Source organism: Heptranchias perlo, chromosome 22, assembly GCF_035084215.1.
Source record: "Heptranchias perlo isolate sHepPer1 chromosome 22, sHepPer1.hap1, whole genome shotgun sequence".
NCBI lineage: Eukaryota > Metazoa > Chordata > Chondrichthyes > Hexanchiformes > Hexanchidae > Heptranchias > Heptranchias perlo.
In genome coordinates this window covers 50,825,372-50,844,808 of record NC_090346.1, presented here as the reverse complement: position 1 = coordinate 50,844,808, position 19,437 = coordinate 50,825,372, and the positions used below count along the sequence as shown (strand labels likewise).

The following is a 19,437-nucleotide window of genomic DNA, read 5'->3' as shown; positions in this document are numbered from 1 at the left end:
ACTGGACTCCTCCGGAGGGTCGCTGCCCTCAGCTGGACATGTATGCTCAAGCTGTCAGGAAATGCGTCAATGCCAGATTCATCAGCTGCACTCAGAAGACAGTCCAGAATGTCACCCGAGCACAACGCAACGCCATCAACGCTCTCAAGACCAACCGCAACATCGTCATCAAACCAGCGGACAAAGGAGGAGCCATCGTCATACAGAACAGAACGGACTATTGCAAAGAAGCATACCGACAACTGGACAACCAGGAACACTACAGACGGTTACCTGCAGATCCGACCAAAGAACACACCCACCAGCTCAACAAACTGATCAAGACCTTCGATCCAGACCTTCAAAGCATCCTACGCACTCTCATCCCACGTACTCCCCGCGTGGGAGACTTCTACTGCCTCCCAAAGATACACAAAGCCAACACACCCGGACGTCCTATCATATCAGGCAACGGAACCCTGTGTGAGAACCTCTCTGGATACATCGAGGGCATCCTGAAACCCATCGTACAGGGAACCCCCAGCTTCTGTCGCGACACTACAGACTTCCTACAAAAACTCAGTACCCACGGACCAGTTGAACCAGGAACACTTCTCACCACGATGGACGTCTCGGCACTCTACACCAGTATCCCCCACGATGACGGCATCGCTGCGACAGCATCAATACTCAACACCAACAACAGCCAATCTCCAGACGCCATCCTACAACTCATCCGCTTCATCCTGGATCACAATGTCTTCACCTTCAATAACCAGTTCTTTACCCAAACACACGGAACAGCAATGGGGACCAAATTCGCACCCCAATACGCCAACATTTTCATGCACAAGTTCAAGCAGGACTTCTTCACTGCACAGGACCTCCAACCAACACTACACACCAGATACATCGACGACATTTTCTTTCTATGGACCCACGGCAAGGAATCACTAAAGAGACTACACGATAACATCAACAAATTCCATCCCACCATCAAGCTCACCATGGACTACTCCTCAGAATCAGTTTCTTTCTTGGACACACGAATCTCCATCAAAGACAGGCACCTCAGCACCTCACTCTACCGCAAGCCCACGGACAACCTCACGATGCTCCACTTTTCCAGCTTCCACCCTAACCACGTCAAAGAGGCCATCCCCTATGGACAGGCCCTGCGAATACACAGGGTCTGCTCAGACGAGGAGGAACGCGATGGACACCTACAGACGCTGAAAGACGCCCTCGTAAGAACGGGATATGACGCTCAACTCATCGATCGACAGTTCCGACGGGCCACAGCGAAAAATCGCATAGACCTCCTCAGAAAACAAACACGGGACGCAACCAACAGAGTACCCTTTGTCGTCCAGTACTTCCCTGGAGCGGAGAAACTACGCCATGTTCTCCGCAGCCTTCAACATGTCATCAATGACGACGAACACCTCGCTATGGCCATCCCCACACCTCCACTACTCGCCTTTAAACAGCCACCCAACCTCAAACAGACCATCGTTCGCAGCAAATTACCTAGCTTTCAAGAGAACAGCGTCCACGACACCACACAGCCCTGCCACGGTAACCTCTGCAAGACATGCCAGATCATCGACACAGATACCACCATCACACGAGAGGACACCACCCACCAGGTGCATGGTTCATACTCCTGTGACTCGGCCAACGTTGTCTACCTCATACGTTGCAGGAAAGGATGCCCCAGAGCATGGTACATTGGCGAGACCATGCAGACGCTGCGACAACGGATGAACGGACACCGCGCAACAATCACCAAACAGGAGGGTTCCCTCCCAGTCGGGGAACACTTCAGCAGTCAAGAACATTCAGCCACCGACCTTCGGGTAAGCGTACTCCAAGGCGGCCTTTGAGACACACGACAACGCAAAATCGTCGAGCAGAAATTGATAGCCAAGTTCCGCACCCATGAGGACGGCCTCAACCGGGATCTTGGGTTCATGTCACGCTACACGTTACCCCGCCAGCGAACAAATGTTATCTGTTTTTAATATAACGGGTCAGTTGCTGTCTTTTCTATGTTTCTACCTCTCTATCTCTGTTTTTTTTTGGTGATTTGTATATTCGGAGACCTTGCAGGTAACACCTGTCTGTCTGCACACTGATTGCCTTGGCAACGGGCAGTTGAAAAAACTGTCTGTAATCACCTGGACTATAATGCTGGACTATAACTTGATGTTGTAAAATTGTTTACAATTGTAATCACCAAGCATTGTTCTGTGATTTATAAATGCGATTTCATTTTGAGGATTTCATTTCCAACAACGTTCACCTGAGGAAGGAGGAAGCCTCCGAAAGCTTGTGAATTTAAAATAAAATTGCTGGACTATAACTTGGTGTTGTAAAATTGTTTACAATTTTTAAACAACGGTACAACATTACTAGTCCTCCAATCCTCCGGACTACGCATGCATCCAGTGACGTTTGAAAAATGATTGTTAAAGCCTCCGCTATTTCCTCCCTGGTTTCTTTTAACAGCCTGGGATACATTGCATCCGGCCCTGGTGATTTATCCACTTTCAAAGATGCTAATCCCCTTAATACTTCCTCTCTCACTATGTTTATGCCATCCAATATTTCACACTCCTCCTCCTTAACTTCAATCCCTGCATCATCTCTCTCCTTTGTGAAGACAGACTCAAAGTATTCATTAAGAACCATACCCACATCTTCCGCCTCCACACATAGGTTACCTATTTGGTCTCTAATAGGCCCTACTCTTTCCTTAGTTATCGTTTTGCGCTTAATGTATTGAGAAAACATCTTTGGTTTTCTTTGATTTTACCCGCTAATATTTTTTCATGCCCTCTCTTTGTTTTCCTAATTTACTTTTTAACTTCACCCCTGCATTTTGTATACTCCTCTAAGCTTTCCATAGTATTGAGTTCCCGGTGTCTATCATAGGCTTTCTTTTTCTGCCTTATCTTACCCTGAATGCTTCTTGACATCCAGAGGGCTCTAGATTTGGCAGCCCCTCCCTTTTTCTTTGTGGGAACATGTTTCCCCTGAACCCCTTGAATCACCCCCTTTGAATGTCTCCCACTGCTCTGACACTGATTTACCTTCAAGTAGCTGTTTCCAGTTTACTTCTGCTAAATCACTTCTCAGTTCAGTAAAATTGGCCTTCCCCAATTGAAAACTTTAACTCCTGCTCTGTCTTTGTCCTTTTCCATAACTATGGTAAAACTAACCGTATTATGATCACTACCCCCAAAATGCTCTCCCACTGCTACTTCTTCCATCTGCCCCTCTTCATTTCATAGAACTAAATCCAGAACTGTCCCCCCTCTAGTTGAGCTTGCTATATACTGGCTAAAAAAATTCTCCTGTATGCAATTTAAGAATTCTGCACCCTCTATACCATTCACACTATTTGTATCCCAGTTAATATTAGGATAGTTGAAATCTAGCAGTTGGTCTTGAGTGTATCTGCATTGACCCTGGCATCTAGGTAGGATTCTGATAGTGCACCCAGGACAATGAACAGAAAATCTTTTTGTTAATGGTGTACCCTGTGCCTCCATAAGAATTTTGTTCCATCTCTGAAAATAGAAATATATAGGGCTGATTTTAGATACACTTATCCATATTGAACTGCAACCGCCATGAAAGGCCCAGTTACCTAAAAGATGTAAAAGCCACTTCTGTGATCCCAGTCTCACAGAGCGGTGCTGGCAGAGAGTGGATCTCCAGAAGTTGCAGGCATGCAGCACCTAATCTTTCAGTCATTCACTTTAATAGGTAGAAAATCATGGGCTGTAATTTCCCACTGGGAGTGTAGGATCATGGAATTGGTACTGTAGAGACTGTTCCCAGGCAGGGAACGAGCATGGAGAAGGAAGGGCAGGAAACAAGCTCAGAGAGGGTGAGGGCAGGGAATGGCTTCACAGAGGGTAAAGAAAGGTTTGGAGAAAGACAGTGTAAATTAGGAAAGTGCAAGGACTACATTTCCAATCACGACACACTGAGCACCATTCACCAGCAGCAGGGATCGATAAGAGACTTATTTATATAAATTCGTAAGCATTGCCAGAGAAGGCAACTAGTTTCAATCAGATAGCTTCCCTGATGGAAGTGGGCGATGCTCTCGGTTTGAGTGTTGGTCTATGCTATGTCAGCTGATCTCAGCAGGTGTGCTACAATTGGCCTCAATGAGATTGGACTGGGTGGGGAAGGGGTTAATCAGCCAAGGTATCTGCTCCTGATCACTATCCAGTAACAGCTGCTGGAAAGTGCATATATATGAATGTCAGATGAGGTCAGGATCAGGCTTGGCTGTGATGTTCCCCAAATAGCCTGCCAACACTCACTGTCTCGATGTACAGATGAAAATGGACACTTGGGTGAGGTACCACAGGTACTCAAGCACAAGTGGAACAATATCCCAGCGAGAGACAGTTCCTTCAGGAAATGAAGGAAGGAAGAACATTTTTCTAGATCTGCACACGTGATTATCAGAACACAAGAACAAACATATAAATAGATCTGCATGAATCTGAAAGAGAACACCACTTAAATATTCTTAAGCAGGCACTGAAGTACAAGCTTTGTAACACGGATCTTCTTATCCTCATTATTCATATACTAAAAGGAACAGCTACCCCCGCCTCAATAATACACAATTGTCTGATGAAAATCCACATTTCTTAAAAGTACGACAGCTAATACAGCTTTGAACTAACTACTACATTACTCAGAATATTCTGCTAAGAAGATTAGTGTCCACATAGAGGCGAGAAAAATCTTAATGACTGGTGTGAAATTATTTTCACAAACAGTGATCTGAATACAATCATTTGTGTGTGTGCGATCATGTGTGCCTGTCGAAGGAGTGAACAGAATTTCAAATGGTTGGGATTTTTGACGAGTTTTTTTGATCTGTCAGTTCCACTGTGCAGCTTGCGAGGTGAAGGCTGCAATACGAGATAAGGCCAAAGACAACGAAGTACATAAATTGGTATGTTTTCTTCAAAAGCAATATAGTGGGCGCACCACATTTCAAGTGAGAGGCAGACCATTCGCTGGGCATACTCAGCCAACCCCAAACAACAGAAGTAAATAATTTCAAATGCATATTTAAAGAGGGGATCATAAGACCATAATAGACCATAAGAGATAGAAGCAGGAGTAGGCCATTTGGCCTTTCGAGCCTGCTCCGCCATCTAATGAGATCATGGCTGATCTGATTTTTACCTCAACTCCACTTTCCTGCCGTTTCCCCATATCCTTTGACTTCCTTGCTGATCAAAAATTTGTCTAACTCAGCCTTGAATGTATTCAATGACTCAGCCTCCACAGCTTTTTGGGGTAAAGAATTCCAAAGATTCATGACCCTCTGGGAGAAGAAATTCCTCCTCATTTCCGTCTTATACGGGTGACCCCTTATTCTGAGATTATGCCCCCGAGTTTTAGATTCCCCCATGAGGGGTAACATCCTCTCAGCATCTACCTATCAAGTCCCCTCATAATCTTATATGTTTCAATAAGATCTCCTCTCATTCTTCTAAACTCCAATGAGTATAGACCCAACCTGTTCAATCTTTCCTCAGAAGACAACCCTTCCATACCCGGAATCAACCCAGTGAACCTTCTCTGAACTGCCTCCAATGCAAGGATATCCTTCCTTAAATAAGGGCACCAGAACTGTATGCAGTGCTCCAGGTGTGTTCTCACCAGCACCCTGTACAGTTGTAGCATGACTTCCCTGCTTTTATACTCCATCCCCCTAGAAATAAAGGCCAATATTCCATTTACCTTCCAGATTACCTGCTGCACCTGTATGTTGACTTTTTGTGTTTCATGTACGAGGACACCCAGATCCCTCTGTACCACAGCATTTTGTAGTATTTCTCCATTCAAATAATATTTTGCTTATTTATTTTTCCTCCCAAAGTGGATGACTTCACATTTTCCCACATCATATTCAATCTGCCAAATTTTTGCCCATTCACTTAACCTGTCAATATCCCTTTGCAGACACTTTGTATCCTCATCGCAACTTGCTTTTCCACCTATCTTTGTATCAATAGCAAATTTGGCCACAAGACACTCTGTTCCTTCATCCAAGTCATTGATATATATTGTAAATAGTTGAGGCCCCAGCACTGAGCCCTGCGGCACCCCATTAGTCACAGACTGCCATTTAGACTCTTTTATCCCGACTCTTTGTTTTCTGTTAGTTAGCCAATCCTCTATCCGTGCCAGTATATTACCCCCAACACCATGAGCTCTTATCTTGTGCAGTAATCTTTTATGTGGCACCTTATCGAACGCCTTTTGGAAATCCAAATATACTGCATCCATTGGTTCCCCTTTATCCACCCTGCCTGTTACTTCCTCAAAGAACTCTAATAAATTTGTCAGACACGATTTCCCCTTCATAAAACCATGTTGACTCTCCTTGATTGTATTATGAGTCTCCAAATGTCCTGCTACTACTTCCTTAATAATGGATCTAGCATTTTCCCAATGACAGATGTTAGGCTAATTGGCCTATAGTTACCTGCTTTCTATCTCACTCCCTTCTTGAATTGGGGTGTTTTGTTTGCTGTTTTCCAATCCGCCGGGACCTTTCCAGAATCTAGTGAATTCTGGAATGATGAATGCATCAATGCATCCACTATCTCTGTAGCCACTTCCTTTATGACCCTCGGATGCAAGCCATCAGGTCCAGGGGACTTGTCAGCCTTTAGACCCATTAGTTTACCTAGTACTTTTTCTCTCGTGATCGTGATTGTTTTTAGTTCCTCCCTCCCCTTTGCCCCTTGATTTTCTACTATTATTGGTATGTTATTAGTGTCTTCTACTGTGAAGACAGATACAAAATATCTGTTCAATTCCTCTGCCATTTCCTTGTTTTCCATTATTATTTCCCCAGTCTCATCCTCTAAGGGACCAATGTTTATTTTAGCTACCATCTTCCTTTTTATATACTGATAGAAACTTTTACTGTCTGTTTTTATATTTCTTGCTAGTTTACTCTCATAATCTATTTTCTGCCCCTTTATTATTCTTTTTGTCATCCTTTGCTGGTTTTTAAAGTTTTCCCAATCTTCGGGCTTACCAGTAATCTTTGCCACATTGTATGCTTTTTCTTTTAACCTGAAACCATCCTTGACTTCCTGAGTTAGCCATGGTTGGTTCACACTTTTTGTGGAGTTTTTCCTCCTCACAGGGACATATTTAAATACATAAAGGGCAAAAGAGTAACGAGGGAGAGAGTAGGGCCTCTTAAGGATCAACAAGGTCATCTATGTGCGGAACCACAAGAGATGGGTGAGACCCGAAATAAATATTTCACATCGGTATTTACGGTTGAGAAAGGCATGGATGTTAGGGAACTTGGGGAAATAAACAGTGATGTCTTGAGGAGTGTACATATTACAGAGAGGGAGGTGCTGGAAGTCTTAACGCGCATCAAGGTAGATAAATCTCCGGGACCTGATGAAATGTATCCCAGGACGTTATGGGAGGTTAGGGAGGAAATTGCGGGTCCCCGAGCAGAGATATTTGAATCATCGACAGCTACAGGTGAGGTGCCTGAAGATTGGAGGGTAGCAAATGTTGTGCCTTTGTTTAAGAAGGGCGGCAGGGAAAAGCCTGGTAACTACAGACCGGTGAGCCTGACATCTGTAGTGGGTAAGTTGTTGGAGGGTATTCTGAGAGACAGGATCCACAGGCATTTGGAGAGGCAGGGACTAATTAGGAACAGTCAGCATGGTTTTGTGAGTGGAAAATCATGTCTCACGAATTTGATTGAGTTTTTTGAAGGGGTAACCAAGAAGATAGATGAGGGCTGTGCAGTAGACGTGGTCTACATGGACTTCAGCAAAGCCTTTGACAAGGTACCGCATGGTAGGTTGTTACATAAGGTTAAATCTCACGGGATCCAAGGTGAGGTAGCCAATTAGAAACAAAATTGGATTGACGACAGAAGACAGAGGGTGGTTGTAGAGGGTTGTTTTTCAAACTGGAGGCCTGTGACCAGCGGTGTGCCTCAGGGATCGGTGCTGGGTCCGCTGTTATTTGTTATTTATATTAATGATTTGGATGAGAATTTAGGAGGAATGGTTAGTAAGTTTGCAGATGACACCAAGATTGGTGGCATTGTGGACAGTGAAGGAGGTTATCCAGGATTGCAACGGGATCTTGATAAATTGGGCCAGTGGGCCGATGAATGGCAGATGGAGTTTAATTTAGATAAATGTGAGGTGATGCATTTTGGTAGATCGAATCGGGCCAGGACCTACTCCGTTAATGTAAGGCGTTGGGGAGAGTTATAGAACAAAGAGATCTAGGAGTACAGGTTCATAGCTCCTTGAAAGTGGAGTCACAGGTGGATAGGGTGGTGAAGAAGGCATTCAGCATGCTTGGTTTCATTGGTCAGAACATTGAATACAGGAGTTGGGATGTCTTGTTGAAGTTGTACAAGACATTAGTAAGGCCACACTTGGAATACTGTGTACTGTGTAATCGGCCAATTCGATTCACTCCACGTGATATCAAGAAACGGCTGAGTGCACTGGATACAGCAAAGGCTATGGGCCCCGACAACATCCCAGCTGTAGTGCTGAAGACTTGTGCTCCAGAACTAGCTGCGCCTCTAGCCAATCTGTTCCAGTACAGCTACAACACTGGCATCTACCCGACAATGTGGAAAATTGCCCAGGTATGTCCTCTCCGCAAAAAGCAGGACAAATCCAATCCGGCCAATTACCGCCCCCATCAGTCTACTCTCAATCATCAGCAGAGAGATGGAAGGTGTCGTCGACAGTGCTGTCAAGCAGCACTTACTCACCAATAACCTGCTCACCGATGCTCAGTTTGGGTTCCGCCAGGAACCACTCGGCTCCAGACCTCATTACAGCCTTGGTCCAAACATGGACAAAACAGCTGAATTCCAGAGGTGAGGTGAGAGTGACTGCCCTTGACATCAAGGCAGCATTTGACCGAGTGTGGCACCAACGAGCCCTAGTAAAATTGAAGTCAATGGGAATCAGGGGGAAAACTCTCCAGTGGCTGGAGTCATACCTCGCACAAAGGAAGATGGTAGTGGTTGTTGGAGGCCAATCATCTCAGCCCCAGGACATTGCTGCAGGAGTTCCTCAGGGCAGTGTCCTAGGCCCAACCATCTTCAGCTGCTTCATCAATGACCTTCCCTCCATCATAAGGTCAGAAATGGGGATGTTCGCTGATGATTGCACAGAGTTCAGTTCCATTCGCAACCCCTCAAATAATGAAGCAGTCCGAGCACGCAAGCAGCAAGACCTGGACAACATCCAGGCTTGGGCTCATAAGTGGCAAGTAACATTCGCGCCAGACAAGTGCCAGGCAATGACCATCTCCAACGAGAGAGAGTCTAACCACCTCCCCTTGACATTCAACGGCATTACCATCGCAGAATCCCCCACCATCAACATCCTGGGGGTCACCATTGACCAGAAACTTAACTGGACCAGCCACATAAATACTGTGGCTACGAGAGCAGGTCAGAGGCTGGGTATTCTGCGGCGAGTGACTCACCTCCTGACTCCCCAAAGCCTTTCCACCATCTACAAGGCACAAGTCAGGAGTGTGATGGAATACTCTCCACTTGCTTGGATGAGTGCAGCTCCAGCAACACTCAAGAAGCTCGACACCATCCAAGATAAAGCAGCCCGCTTGATTGGCACCCCATCCACCACCCTAAACATTCACTCCCTTCACCACCGGCGCACTGTGGCTGCAGTGTGTACCATCCACAGGATGCACTGCAGCAACTCGCCAAGGCTTCTTCGACAGCACCTCCCAAACCCGCGACCTCTACCACCTAGAAGGACAAGAGCAGCAGGCACATGGGAACAACACCACCTGCACGTTCCCCTCCAAGTCACACACCATCCCGACTTGGAAATATATCGCCGTTCCTTCTTTGTCGCTGGGTTAAAATCCTGGAACTCCCTTCCTAACAGCACTGTGGGAGAACCGTCACCACACGGAGTGCAGCGGTTCAAGAAGGCGGCTCACCACCACCTTCTCGAGGGCAATTAGGGATGGGCAATAAATGCTGGCCTCGCCAGCGACGCCCACATCCCGTGAACGAATTTTTAAAAAAGTTCTGGTCCTATTATAGAAAGGATATTATTAAACTAGAAAGAGTACAGAAAAGATTTACTAGGATGCTACCGGGACTTGATGGTTTGATTTATATGGAGAGGTTGGATAGACTGAGACTTTTTTCCCTGGAGAGTAGGAGGTTTAGGGGCGATCTTATAGAAGTCTATAAAATAATGAGGGGCATAGATAAGGTAGATAGTCAAAATCTTTTCCCAAAGGTAGAGGAGTCTATAACAAGGGGGCATAGATTTAAGGTGAGAGGGGAGAGTTTCAAAAGGGTCCAGAGGGGCAATTTTTTCACTCAAAGGGTGGTGAGTGTCTGGAACGAACTGCCAGAGGCAGTAATAGAGGCGGGTACAATTTTGTCTTTTAAAAAGCATTTGGACAGTTACATGAGTAAGATGGGTATAGAGGGATATGGGCCAAGTGCAGGCAATTGGGACGAGCTTAGTGGTATAAACTGGGCGACATGGACACGTTGGGCCGAAGGGCCTGTTTCCATGTTGTAAACTTCTATGATTCTATTCTATTTTTGTTGCGAGTCATAAAATATCTTTTTAAATGTTTGCCGTTGCTTATCCACCATCATACCATCTAATCTGTTTACCCAGTCCACTTTAGCCAATTCCCCCCTCATTCCTTTATAATTGCCCTTATTTAAGTTTAATACAGTAGTTTCAGACCCAAGATCCTCGCTCTCAAACTGGATGTAAAATTCTATCATGTTATGATCACTGCTTCCCAAGGGATCCTTTACTTTGAGATCATTAATTAATCCTGTTTTGTTACCCATTACCAGATCCAAAATGGCCTGTTCCCTGGTTGGTTCCCCGACGTATTGGTCTCAGAAACAGTCCCGAATACACTCTATGAACTCCTCCTCAGGGCTATTTTTGCCAATTTGATTTGTCCAATCTATATGAAAGTTAAAATCACCCATGATTATTGCATTACCTTTTTTACAAGCCCCCCTTATTTCCTGATTTATATTTTGCCCTACAGTGTAGCTACTGTTAGGGGGCCTATATACTACTCCCACCAGTGATTTCTTTCCCTTGCTATTTCTTACCTCCACCCAAATTGAGTTGACATCTTGATCTTCTGAGCCAAGATCATTTCTCACTATTATACCAATTTCATCCTTTATTAACAGAGCTACCCCACCACCTTTACCTTTTTTCCTATCCTTCCGAAATGTTAAATAACCCTGAATATTTAGCTCCCAACCTTGGTCACCTCGCAACCACGTCTCTGTAATGGCCACGAGATCATACCCATTTGTTTCTATTTGTGCTGTCAATTCATCTATCTTATTACGAATGCTGCACGCATTCAGATAAAGAACCTTTAATTTTGTCTTTTTACCATTCTTTCCTACCCCGGCCCCATTTGCTAGCACACTTTTATGTTTGTACGCTCTGTCCCTTCCTGACACACTCTGTTTATCATTACTCCCATCACTTTCCTGTCTTACTTCCTTGCCTTTTCTCTTTATCAATCTAAACTTTGTCCCACCTGAACCCTCCCCCCCTCTATTTAGTTTAAAGCCTTCTCTACCGCCCTAGTTATTCGGTTTGCCAGAACACTGGTCCCAGCATGGTTCAGATGAAGCCCATCCCAACGGAACAGCTCCCGCTTTCCCCAGTACTGGTGCCAGTGCCCCATGAATCGAAACCCACTTCTCCCACACCAATCTTTGAGCCACGCATTCATCTCTCTGATCTGATTTACCGTGTGCCAATTTGCTCGTGGCTCAGGTAATAATCCAGAGATTATCACCTTTGTGGTTCTGCTTTTTAATTGAGTCCCTAGCTGCTCAAACTCCCTCAGCAGAACCTCTTTCTTAGTCCTACCTATGTCGTTGACATCAGGCTTTTATTTTCAGGAGGATATGTATTTTTTGTCAAGTTACTATTTCTCTACGCTAATTCTGTTCTCCTGGGCCATACCACCACTGCAGCTGAGAGAGCAGGTGGGTGACCTGGTCTCTGGTCTCTACCTGTGTTAAGAAGGGAAATAACTTGCAATTATATAGTATCGTGTCTCTCAGAAACATAAAAACATGAGAACATAAGAAATAGGAGCCTGCTCCGTCATTCAATAAGATCAACTCCACTTTCCCACCCGATCCCCATATCCTTTGATTCCCCTCGAGTCCAAAAATCTATTGATCTCAATCTTGAATATACTCAACGACTCAGCATCCACAGCACTCTGTGGTAGAGAATTCCAAAGATTCACAACCCTCTGAGTGAAGAAATTTCTCCTCATCTCAGTCCTAAATGGCCGACTCCTTAACCTGAGACTATGCCCCCTAGTTCTAGACTCTCCAACCAGGGGAAACAACCTCTCAGCATCTACCCTGTCAAGCCCTCTCAGGATCTTATATGTTTCAATTAGATCACCTCTCATTCTTTTAAATTCCTGAGAGTATGGGCCCATTCTACTCAACCTCTCCTCATAGGACAACCCTCTCATCCCAGGAATCAATCTAGTGAACCTTCGTTGTACCGCCTCTATTTCCTAAAGCACTCCACATAGAATGATTTGTACTGCAAAAGGGATCTCCTTTTTCTTCTACACTCTACAATTATAATGTGGATAAACACAGCAGTCATTTTGTGCACAGCAAGATCCCATAAATGGCAATGAGATGAATCGGTCTCTGGTTATGTTAGTTGAGGGAGGAATGTTGGCCAAGACACCAGGAGAACTTCATGCTCTTCTTCCAATGATGCCATGGCACTATAAGATCCACCTAATCCAACGGAACTTTCTCCCACATTACTTTCCCACTGGTAATAGCTGGATCACGTGGATTACTAGCATATACTGCAAATGGGATATGGATTTGGGAGCCAAGGCACAGTGAGGGCCATGGCAGGGAAAGCAGTTCTGTATTTACAACGACTTTCAATGCTCCTTCACCTCTTGCACTGTCATATATGCATCTGATGCCTTGCATCTGTGCTCGGAGAAACCCTCCAGTCTTTCAAGAAGGACATGTTTTCACATATAATAATGTGGCAGATTTTCCTGTTCCTGGCCTGTGCTGGACTAGCTTACTCAGCTAGGGCAGCAGTGGCGGTACTATTATCAACCTTGGCACTTATGGGCTAAGGAGGAGAAAATCAGCCAGCTGATTTCGACCCAGTGTCTTCTGCTGCAAAGCATATGTGGGCATCGAGTAAGAACATGTTCAGAGTCGGTTGTTCTCCTTGTCCAAATAACTTGTCAACACTCACTTATTGACTCACACATGAAGAAAGAATATTTGGGCAAAGTATTAGAGAGTGACGGCACCCGTGGAACCATACCCCCAGCATGAGTCATCACCACCTTTGGAGGGGGGTAGTGGAGGAAGAGAAAAAACTGGCCAAAAATGATCACAATGAAGCAGCAGACAAGGAGTAAGTGGAAGTGAATATGTGCAACAAATAGGAGAACTTGACCACTGTTCACCAAGTGCTTCAAAAACACTCACTAGGTTCCTACAATTACTGAAAGTAAAACCTCTCGTCTTATGAGTTCCTGCCTGTGCATATTCAGATTGATAACATTTCAAGCCTCTGGTCGTGCATTAGCATGCTGCAGCAGTCATAGGTATGTAGGAACAGGAGTAGGCCATTTAGTCCCTCGAGCCTGTTCCACCATTCAATGAGATTATGGCTAATCTAACTCCATATCCCCACCTTAGCCCCATATCCCTTAATACCTTTGGTTAACAAAAATCTATCAATCTCAGATTTAAAATAACAATTGAACTAGCATTAGCTGCCATTTGCAGAAGAGAGTTCCAAACTTCTACCACCCTTTGCGTATAGAAGTGTTTCCTAACTTCACTCCTGAAAGTCCTGGCTCTGACTTTTAGGCTATGTCCTCTAGTCCTAAACTCCCCAACCAGCGAAAATAGTTTCTCTATCTACCTTATCAGTTCCCCTTAATATCTTGAAAACTTCGATCAAATCATCCCATAATCTTCTAAATTCCAGGGAATACAACCCTAGTTTGTGTAATCTCTCCTCGTAATTTAACCCTGGAGTCCAGGTATCATTCTAGTAAACCTACGCTGCACTCCCTCCAAAGCCAATATATCCTTCCTAAGGTGCGGTGCCCAGAACTGAACACAGTTCTCTAGGTGTGGTCTGACCAGGGTTTGGAAAGCTTTGGTATAACTTCTACCCCCTTGTATTCTAGTCCTCTAGATATAAAGGCCAGAATTCCATTAGCCTTTTTGATTATTTTCTGTACCAGTCCATGACATTTTAATGATCGATGTACATGGATCCCTAAGTCTCTTTGGTCCTCCACTGTTTCAAGCTCTTCACCATTTAGAAAGTACTCTGATCTATCCTTTTTAGGTCCAAAGTGGATGACCTCACACTTGCTTATATTGAAGTCCATTTACCACAGTTTTGCCCATTCACTTAATCTATTAATATCTCTCTTTAATTTTATGCTTCCATCTACACTGCTTACAATGCTGCCTATCTTTGTGTCATCGACAAACATGGGTATGTGACTCTCTATCCTGTCATCTAAGTCATTAATGAATACGGTGAATAGTTGAGGCCCCAACACAGATCTCTGTGACCATTAGTCACATCCTGCCAATTTGAGTACCTGCCAATTATCCCCACTCTCTGTCTCCTGCCACTCAGCCGATTTCCTAACCAGGTCAATAATTCTGCCCTCAATTCCATGACATTCAACTTTAGCTAACAGTCTCTTATGAGGGAATTTATCGACTGCCTTAAGCAACGTCCATAAATATTATTGCTGTTATTGTATTTTTATGTTTCAATCTCAACTGCCATCTGGAATAATGGTACCAGAAGAAAAAACAGCATTCTAAAAATAAACTCTGTGCATGCCTGTGGCAGTTTGAACAGCACCTGTATCATTAAAAATTTTCATTAATTCCTTTGCAAACATTCAGTGAGAGCTGCTGGTCCTGGGATTGTCATTTTTCATACTTTTATTAGCTCCAGGAGGACCAACATTAAACATTTCCACCCAAATATAATAACAAGTGCTTCAAAAAAATAAGTTGCTTCCAGATGAATTTAGTTTTTGTTTTGTGAGCACGTTCTGTCAGGACATTTCTACTCACTTGCTCAAGTCTTCCACTGCTCTGAAATGCTGCAGACCTTTTCAACCTCTCTCTCCATCATAACCTTTCTTTCTCTCTCCTCTCTCTTTAATTTCTAAATAACACTATGGTCACTGTTGCTCTGAACCACTCTCTTGTTCATTCTAAGCTTCAAAGATGCCAACCCATGGACTATTTATCATCCTACAATCTTCCTGTGATAGAATCAAGACCGATCACACAGTCTCCTAACTCATTCTTTCCTCGGACCTCAAAACTGTGGAACTCCTCAGTCTTCAGTCTTCCCTTTCTCTTACAAGATTGAGACAGATAGATTTTTGTTGGGTAAGGGTATCAAGGGATATGGATCAACGGAGTTGAGGTACAGATCAGTCATGATCTAACTGAATGGCAACACAGACTCAAGGGGCTGAATGGCCTCCTCCTGGTCCTAGGTTTCCTATGTTCCTATTAACAGGTTTAAAAAGTCAGTGCGACATCAACTATATCGCTACTTTCTGATTTATCTCATCTTCCTGTCTACTCTTTCCAACCTTGATGCTGCTCTGCACTATGAGCTTTGGCCATCAACCAGAATTCTCAACTTTTAAAAGAGTAGCAAAGAAGAGTAAAAACATCCAGGAAGAGTTTTCACATGGAGCAGTGAAGACGGGAATAAAATGGAAACACACTCACCCTGTATAGTCCTTGACTGGCCAAGAAACTCTGTTGGTGAATTAACCCGCTGGGTACTTTCAAAAATAAGTTTATAATGTTAACTGTAAAGTTACTTCATGCCAGATGTGAAGCCTATTTAAATACAACCTAACTTTAAACTCACCGAATGATGGCACTGTGCATCCCTTTTGAGTTTCTGTTGTGAGCAGAAATTTACTCTGACTTCTGCCATCATCACTATCGGGTATCAACTCTTTGTAGGCCCTTGTAATGGTGGGTGACTGAGGAATGCTGGGTAGGGTTCGAGACTTAGCCAGCAGAGGGCGCTGCAACTTTCTGTCTAAAGACCTAAGGAAAGACCAAAAAAGTATTTCCACCTTAATGCACAGGAAATAAACAGTTCATTTTTGCATCATTACCAAGAGAAGAAAAGTTACACATATTTATTCCGCAAAGTAGTTTAAGTTTCTAGCATGGTACTGGGTCATAAGAATGCTTGTGTGTTTGGCGGGTTTCTTTTATATGGTGTTTGTTATTAAAACATTAAAACATTGAGGGGTTTATCATATACCTCAGAATGTAATTTTATGATAGAAGATCCTTATCCCCATGCTAGCAAGCCATAAACTAAACCTAAATCAAATGCAAAATACTGCGGATGCTGGAAATCCGAAATAAAAACAGAAAATGCTGCAAATACTCAGCAGGTCAGGCAGCATCTGTGGAGAAAGAAACAGAGTTAATGGGCCCGATATTAGCCAGGCGGCGGGTTCGCAGCGGGGGGTCGACTGGGCGCACGGGTAACGCGCCCAGTGAAATCGGGGTGCTCCGCATGGAATCGCAGGCTAATTGGAGCCACTTACCTGGGCTTCCGGGTTTCCCGCTGGTAAGCTGCGTGGCGGGCGGACTGCACATGCGCAGCACAGACTGTCAGCTGGAGGAGCCCTATTTAAAGGGGCAGTCCTCCACTGACTGATGCTGCTGAAAATAGGAAAAATTACAGCATGGAGCAGCCCAGGTGGAAGGCTGCTCCCAGGTTTAATGATGCCTCACTCCAGGTATTATTGGATGGGGTGAGGAGGAGGGGGAGGACAGAGATCTTCCCCCCGGCGGGCGGGAGGAAGCGGCCTGCCTCTGCCACCAGAAAGGCCTGGCTGAAGGTGGCAGAGGGGGTCACCTGCACCACCAACATATCGCGCACCTGCATACAGTGCAGGAGGCGCTCCAATGACCTCAGTAGGTCAGCCAAAGTGAGTACATTTACTCATTCCCCTACACTCCATCTGCCACATCACCGCCCCCACCCCACATCTCCTTCAGCACTGCCAACACTACTCTCACATCACCCCTCATACCCACTCAAAGCTCATCCTCATCTTACCTGCACTTACTCAACTCACCAATACTCATCCCGCCACTACCACTCAACCCAATCCTCATACAATCTCATGGCTCTATCTCATACTCACCCTTTCATGCATCTCTTTCACAGTCAGCCTCACTCAACCTGCCACTACCTGTGCTGTAGCCACAGGGCATGCATCACATATGTGCAGTAGGAAGCGTAAGGCAAACGTGTCGTGAGCATGAAGGGGATGCACAAGGGTGTTTGAGGGTTTGTCATGGTTTTTACCTATATTTAATTTCTGATCAACTCACATCACATATTATATTGGCACCACTACTGCCACGTCTTTGCGAATCTTGTCTGGTTTGTGCAATAATGCCCTTTCCTGAGGATCACTATGAAGACCCACAACTGATGCCACCCATTGTGTCACTGCAGGGTGGGTGTAGGTGTACTTGCAGGGCTCTTTTGTGCAGACGACTGAGAGACGTCGGCAATGTCCCCGGTGGCACCCTGGAAGGATGCGGAGGAGAAGTTGTTGAGCGCAGTGGTGACTTTGACAGCGACAGGTAAGAAGATGGTGCTCGGGCCAGCCAGGAGCAGCTCGGCATGAAAGAGGCTGCAGATGTCCACGGCTACATGTCGAGTGACTCTGAGCCTCCGTGTGCACTGCTGCTCAGAGAGGTCCAGGAAGCTGAGCCTCGGTCTGTGGACCCCGTGGCGAGGGTAGTGCCCTCTGCGACGCATCTCTCTCTGCCATTGCCCTCCCTCCTGCTGTACAGGTGGATGTGTCACAGCACTCTGTTGTGGAGCTCCACTTGTCAGAGGTGGACGGCGTGGATGGCGTGACCGGCGATGCTGTTCGTCCTCTGAGGAGGTCATGACTGCAGCTACGGCGGCCCCCATCCGGAAGATGTACATTTGAGGGGGTCCGCAAGGTAGGTACATGTGTCTGGACCCCGGGGTAAGTGTGCAAGTTGGTGAATTTTATTGTTAGGAGGAGGGTGGTGGAGGCCAAACTTTGTCCAAAGTGACAGAGTGGCCTCCTGCAATGAGTGAGGGTCTCCTCCCCACCCCCCACCTGTCAAATGGACCTTTGCAGCTGCCACAGGCTGATGGCTGCAACATGTCCATGTGAACTGGGAGTGTTTCTCCCAGTACGGGAAACAGTCCCAGTTGTTTGCAAAATCCCACCCCTCCTAAAATATCATGTTAATCAGGTCTCTAAAGGTCCTGAAATACCTAAATAAATACTTTAAGTGGCACCCTGCCGGCTTTAATTGCCGGCGGGAGTACCACATGCGGGGGCTGCAAGCGCATGTCAGCACGTCACTGGGGAACCCGGAAGTGGGCGGGTTGGAGCCGGACTCCAGACCCGCCCCAGGAATTCCCGATTTTCGCAGCCCGCCCCCACCATGAACGCGCCCGATCGGGGGTGCGAAAATCGAGCCCAATGTTTCAGGTCAAAGACCTGATGAAAGGACATCGACCTGAAACGTTAACTCTGTTTCTTTCTCCACAGATGCTGCCTGACTTGCTGAGTATTTCCGGCATTTTCTGTTTATATTTCATAAACTAAGCCTTTTGAGTATGGAGGAGAATGTTGAGGAAAAATAACCTTTTGTTTCATGGCAAGTTGAAAAATGTCACTGCAACTTCTGCTTTACTCCACAAAGCACTCCCAAATAAAATAGTAGCACAGGTTTGTAAAGTAATGCAAATCATCCTCTGGTCTGCCCAAACAACATGTTGACACTCCAATCTCAGAGAAGCAGACCTTATTGCACCACTAACTTGCCCAGCTTTCACACCAGCACTCTCTTTGAATGAAAGTCACAATTTTAATACCAATTTTTTTTGTGCCATGAACCAAAACACATAAGAAAACACTATAAAATATCATGTCGTACTCTTCCACCCCACCCCCAAAAGGTAATATTTTATTATGTGCCCAAGAAAATTTGAAAAATGTTCTAAAGCACTGGGTCTCATTGTTGCTATGGAAACTTCACTGGTTGAGAATGTATGTTCAGCTTTGTTGAGAATATCTTTGTCTTTGCAAAAACAGCAATTCTAATTGGTAAAACATTAAACATTGGTATAATAAACAATGCACAGTTCATCTGAATGCTCTGTCCGCAATGCAATCTGGTCTGCCCCGCATCACAATCACATTTCTCTCTCTCCCCACCCCCACCTCCAGACTCCACGA

General features: G+C 45.1%; 1 protein-coding gene across 3 annotated transcripts in view; it reads right to left on the bottom strand.

Moving 5' to 3' along the window:
- ankfn1b (ankyrin repeat and fibronectin type III domain containing 1b) overlaps positions 1–19,437 on the bottom strand; it is an 834,116-nt gene that overhangs the window by 666,153 nt on the left and 148,526 nt on the right. For all 3 annotated transcript variants that reach the window (XM_068003637.1, XM_068003639.1, XM_068003638.1), the window contains one exon: positions 16,041–16,225. In XM_068003637.1, the coding sequence (XP_067859738.1) occupies positions 16,041–16,225 (185 nt within the window). The remainder of the gene's footprint in view (positions 1–16,040; positions 16,226–19,437) is intronic.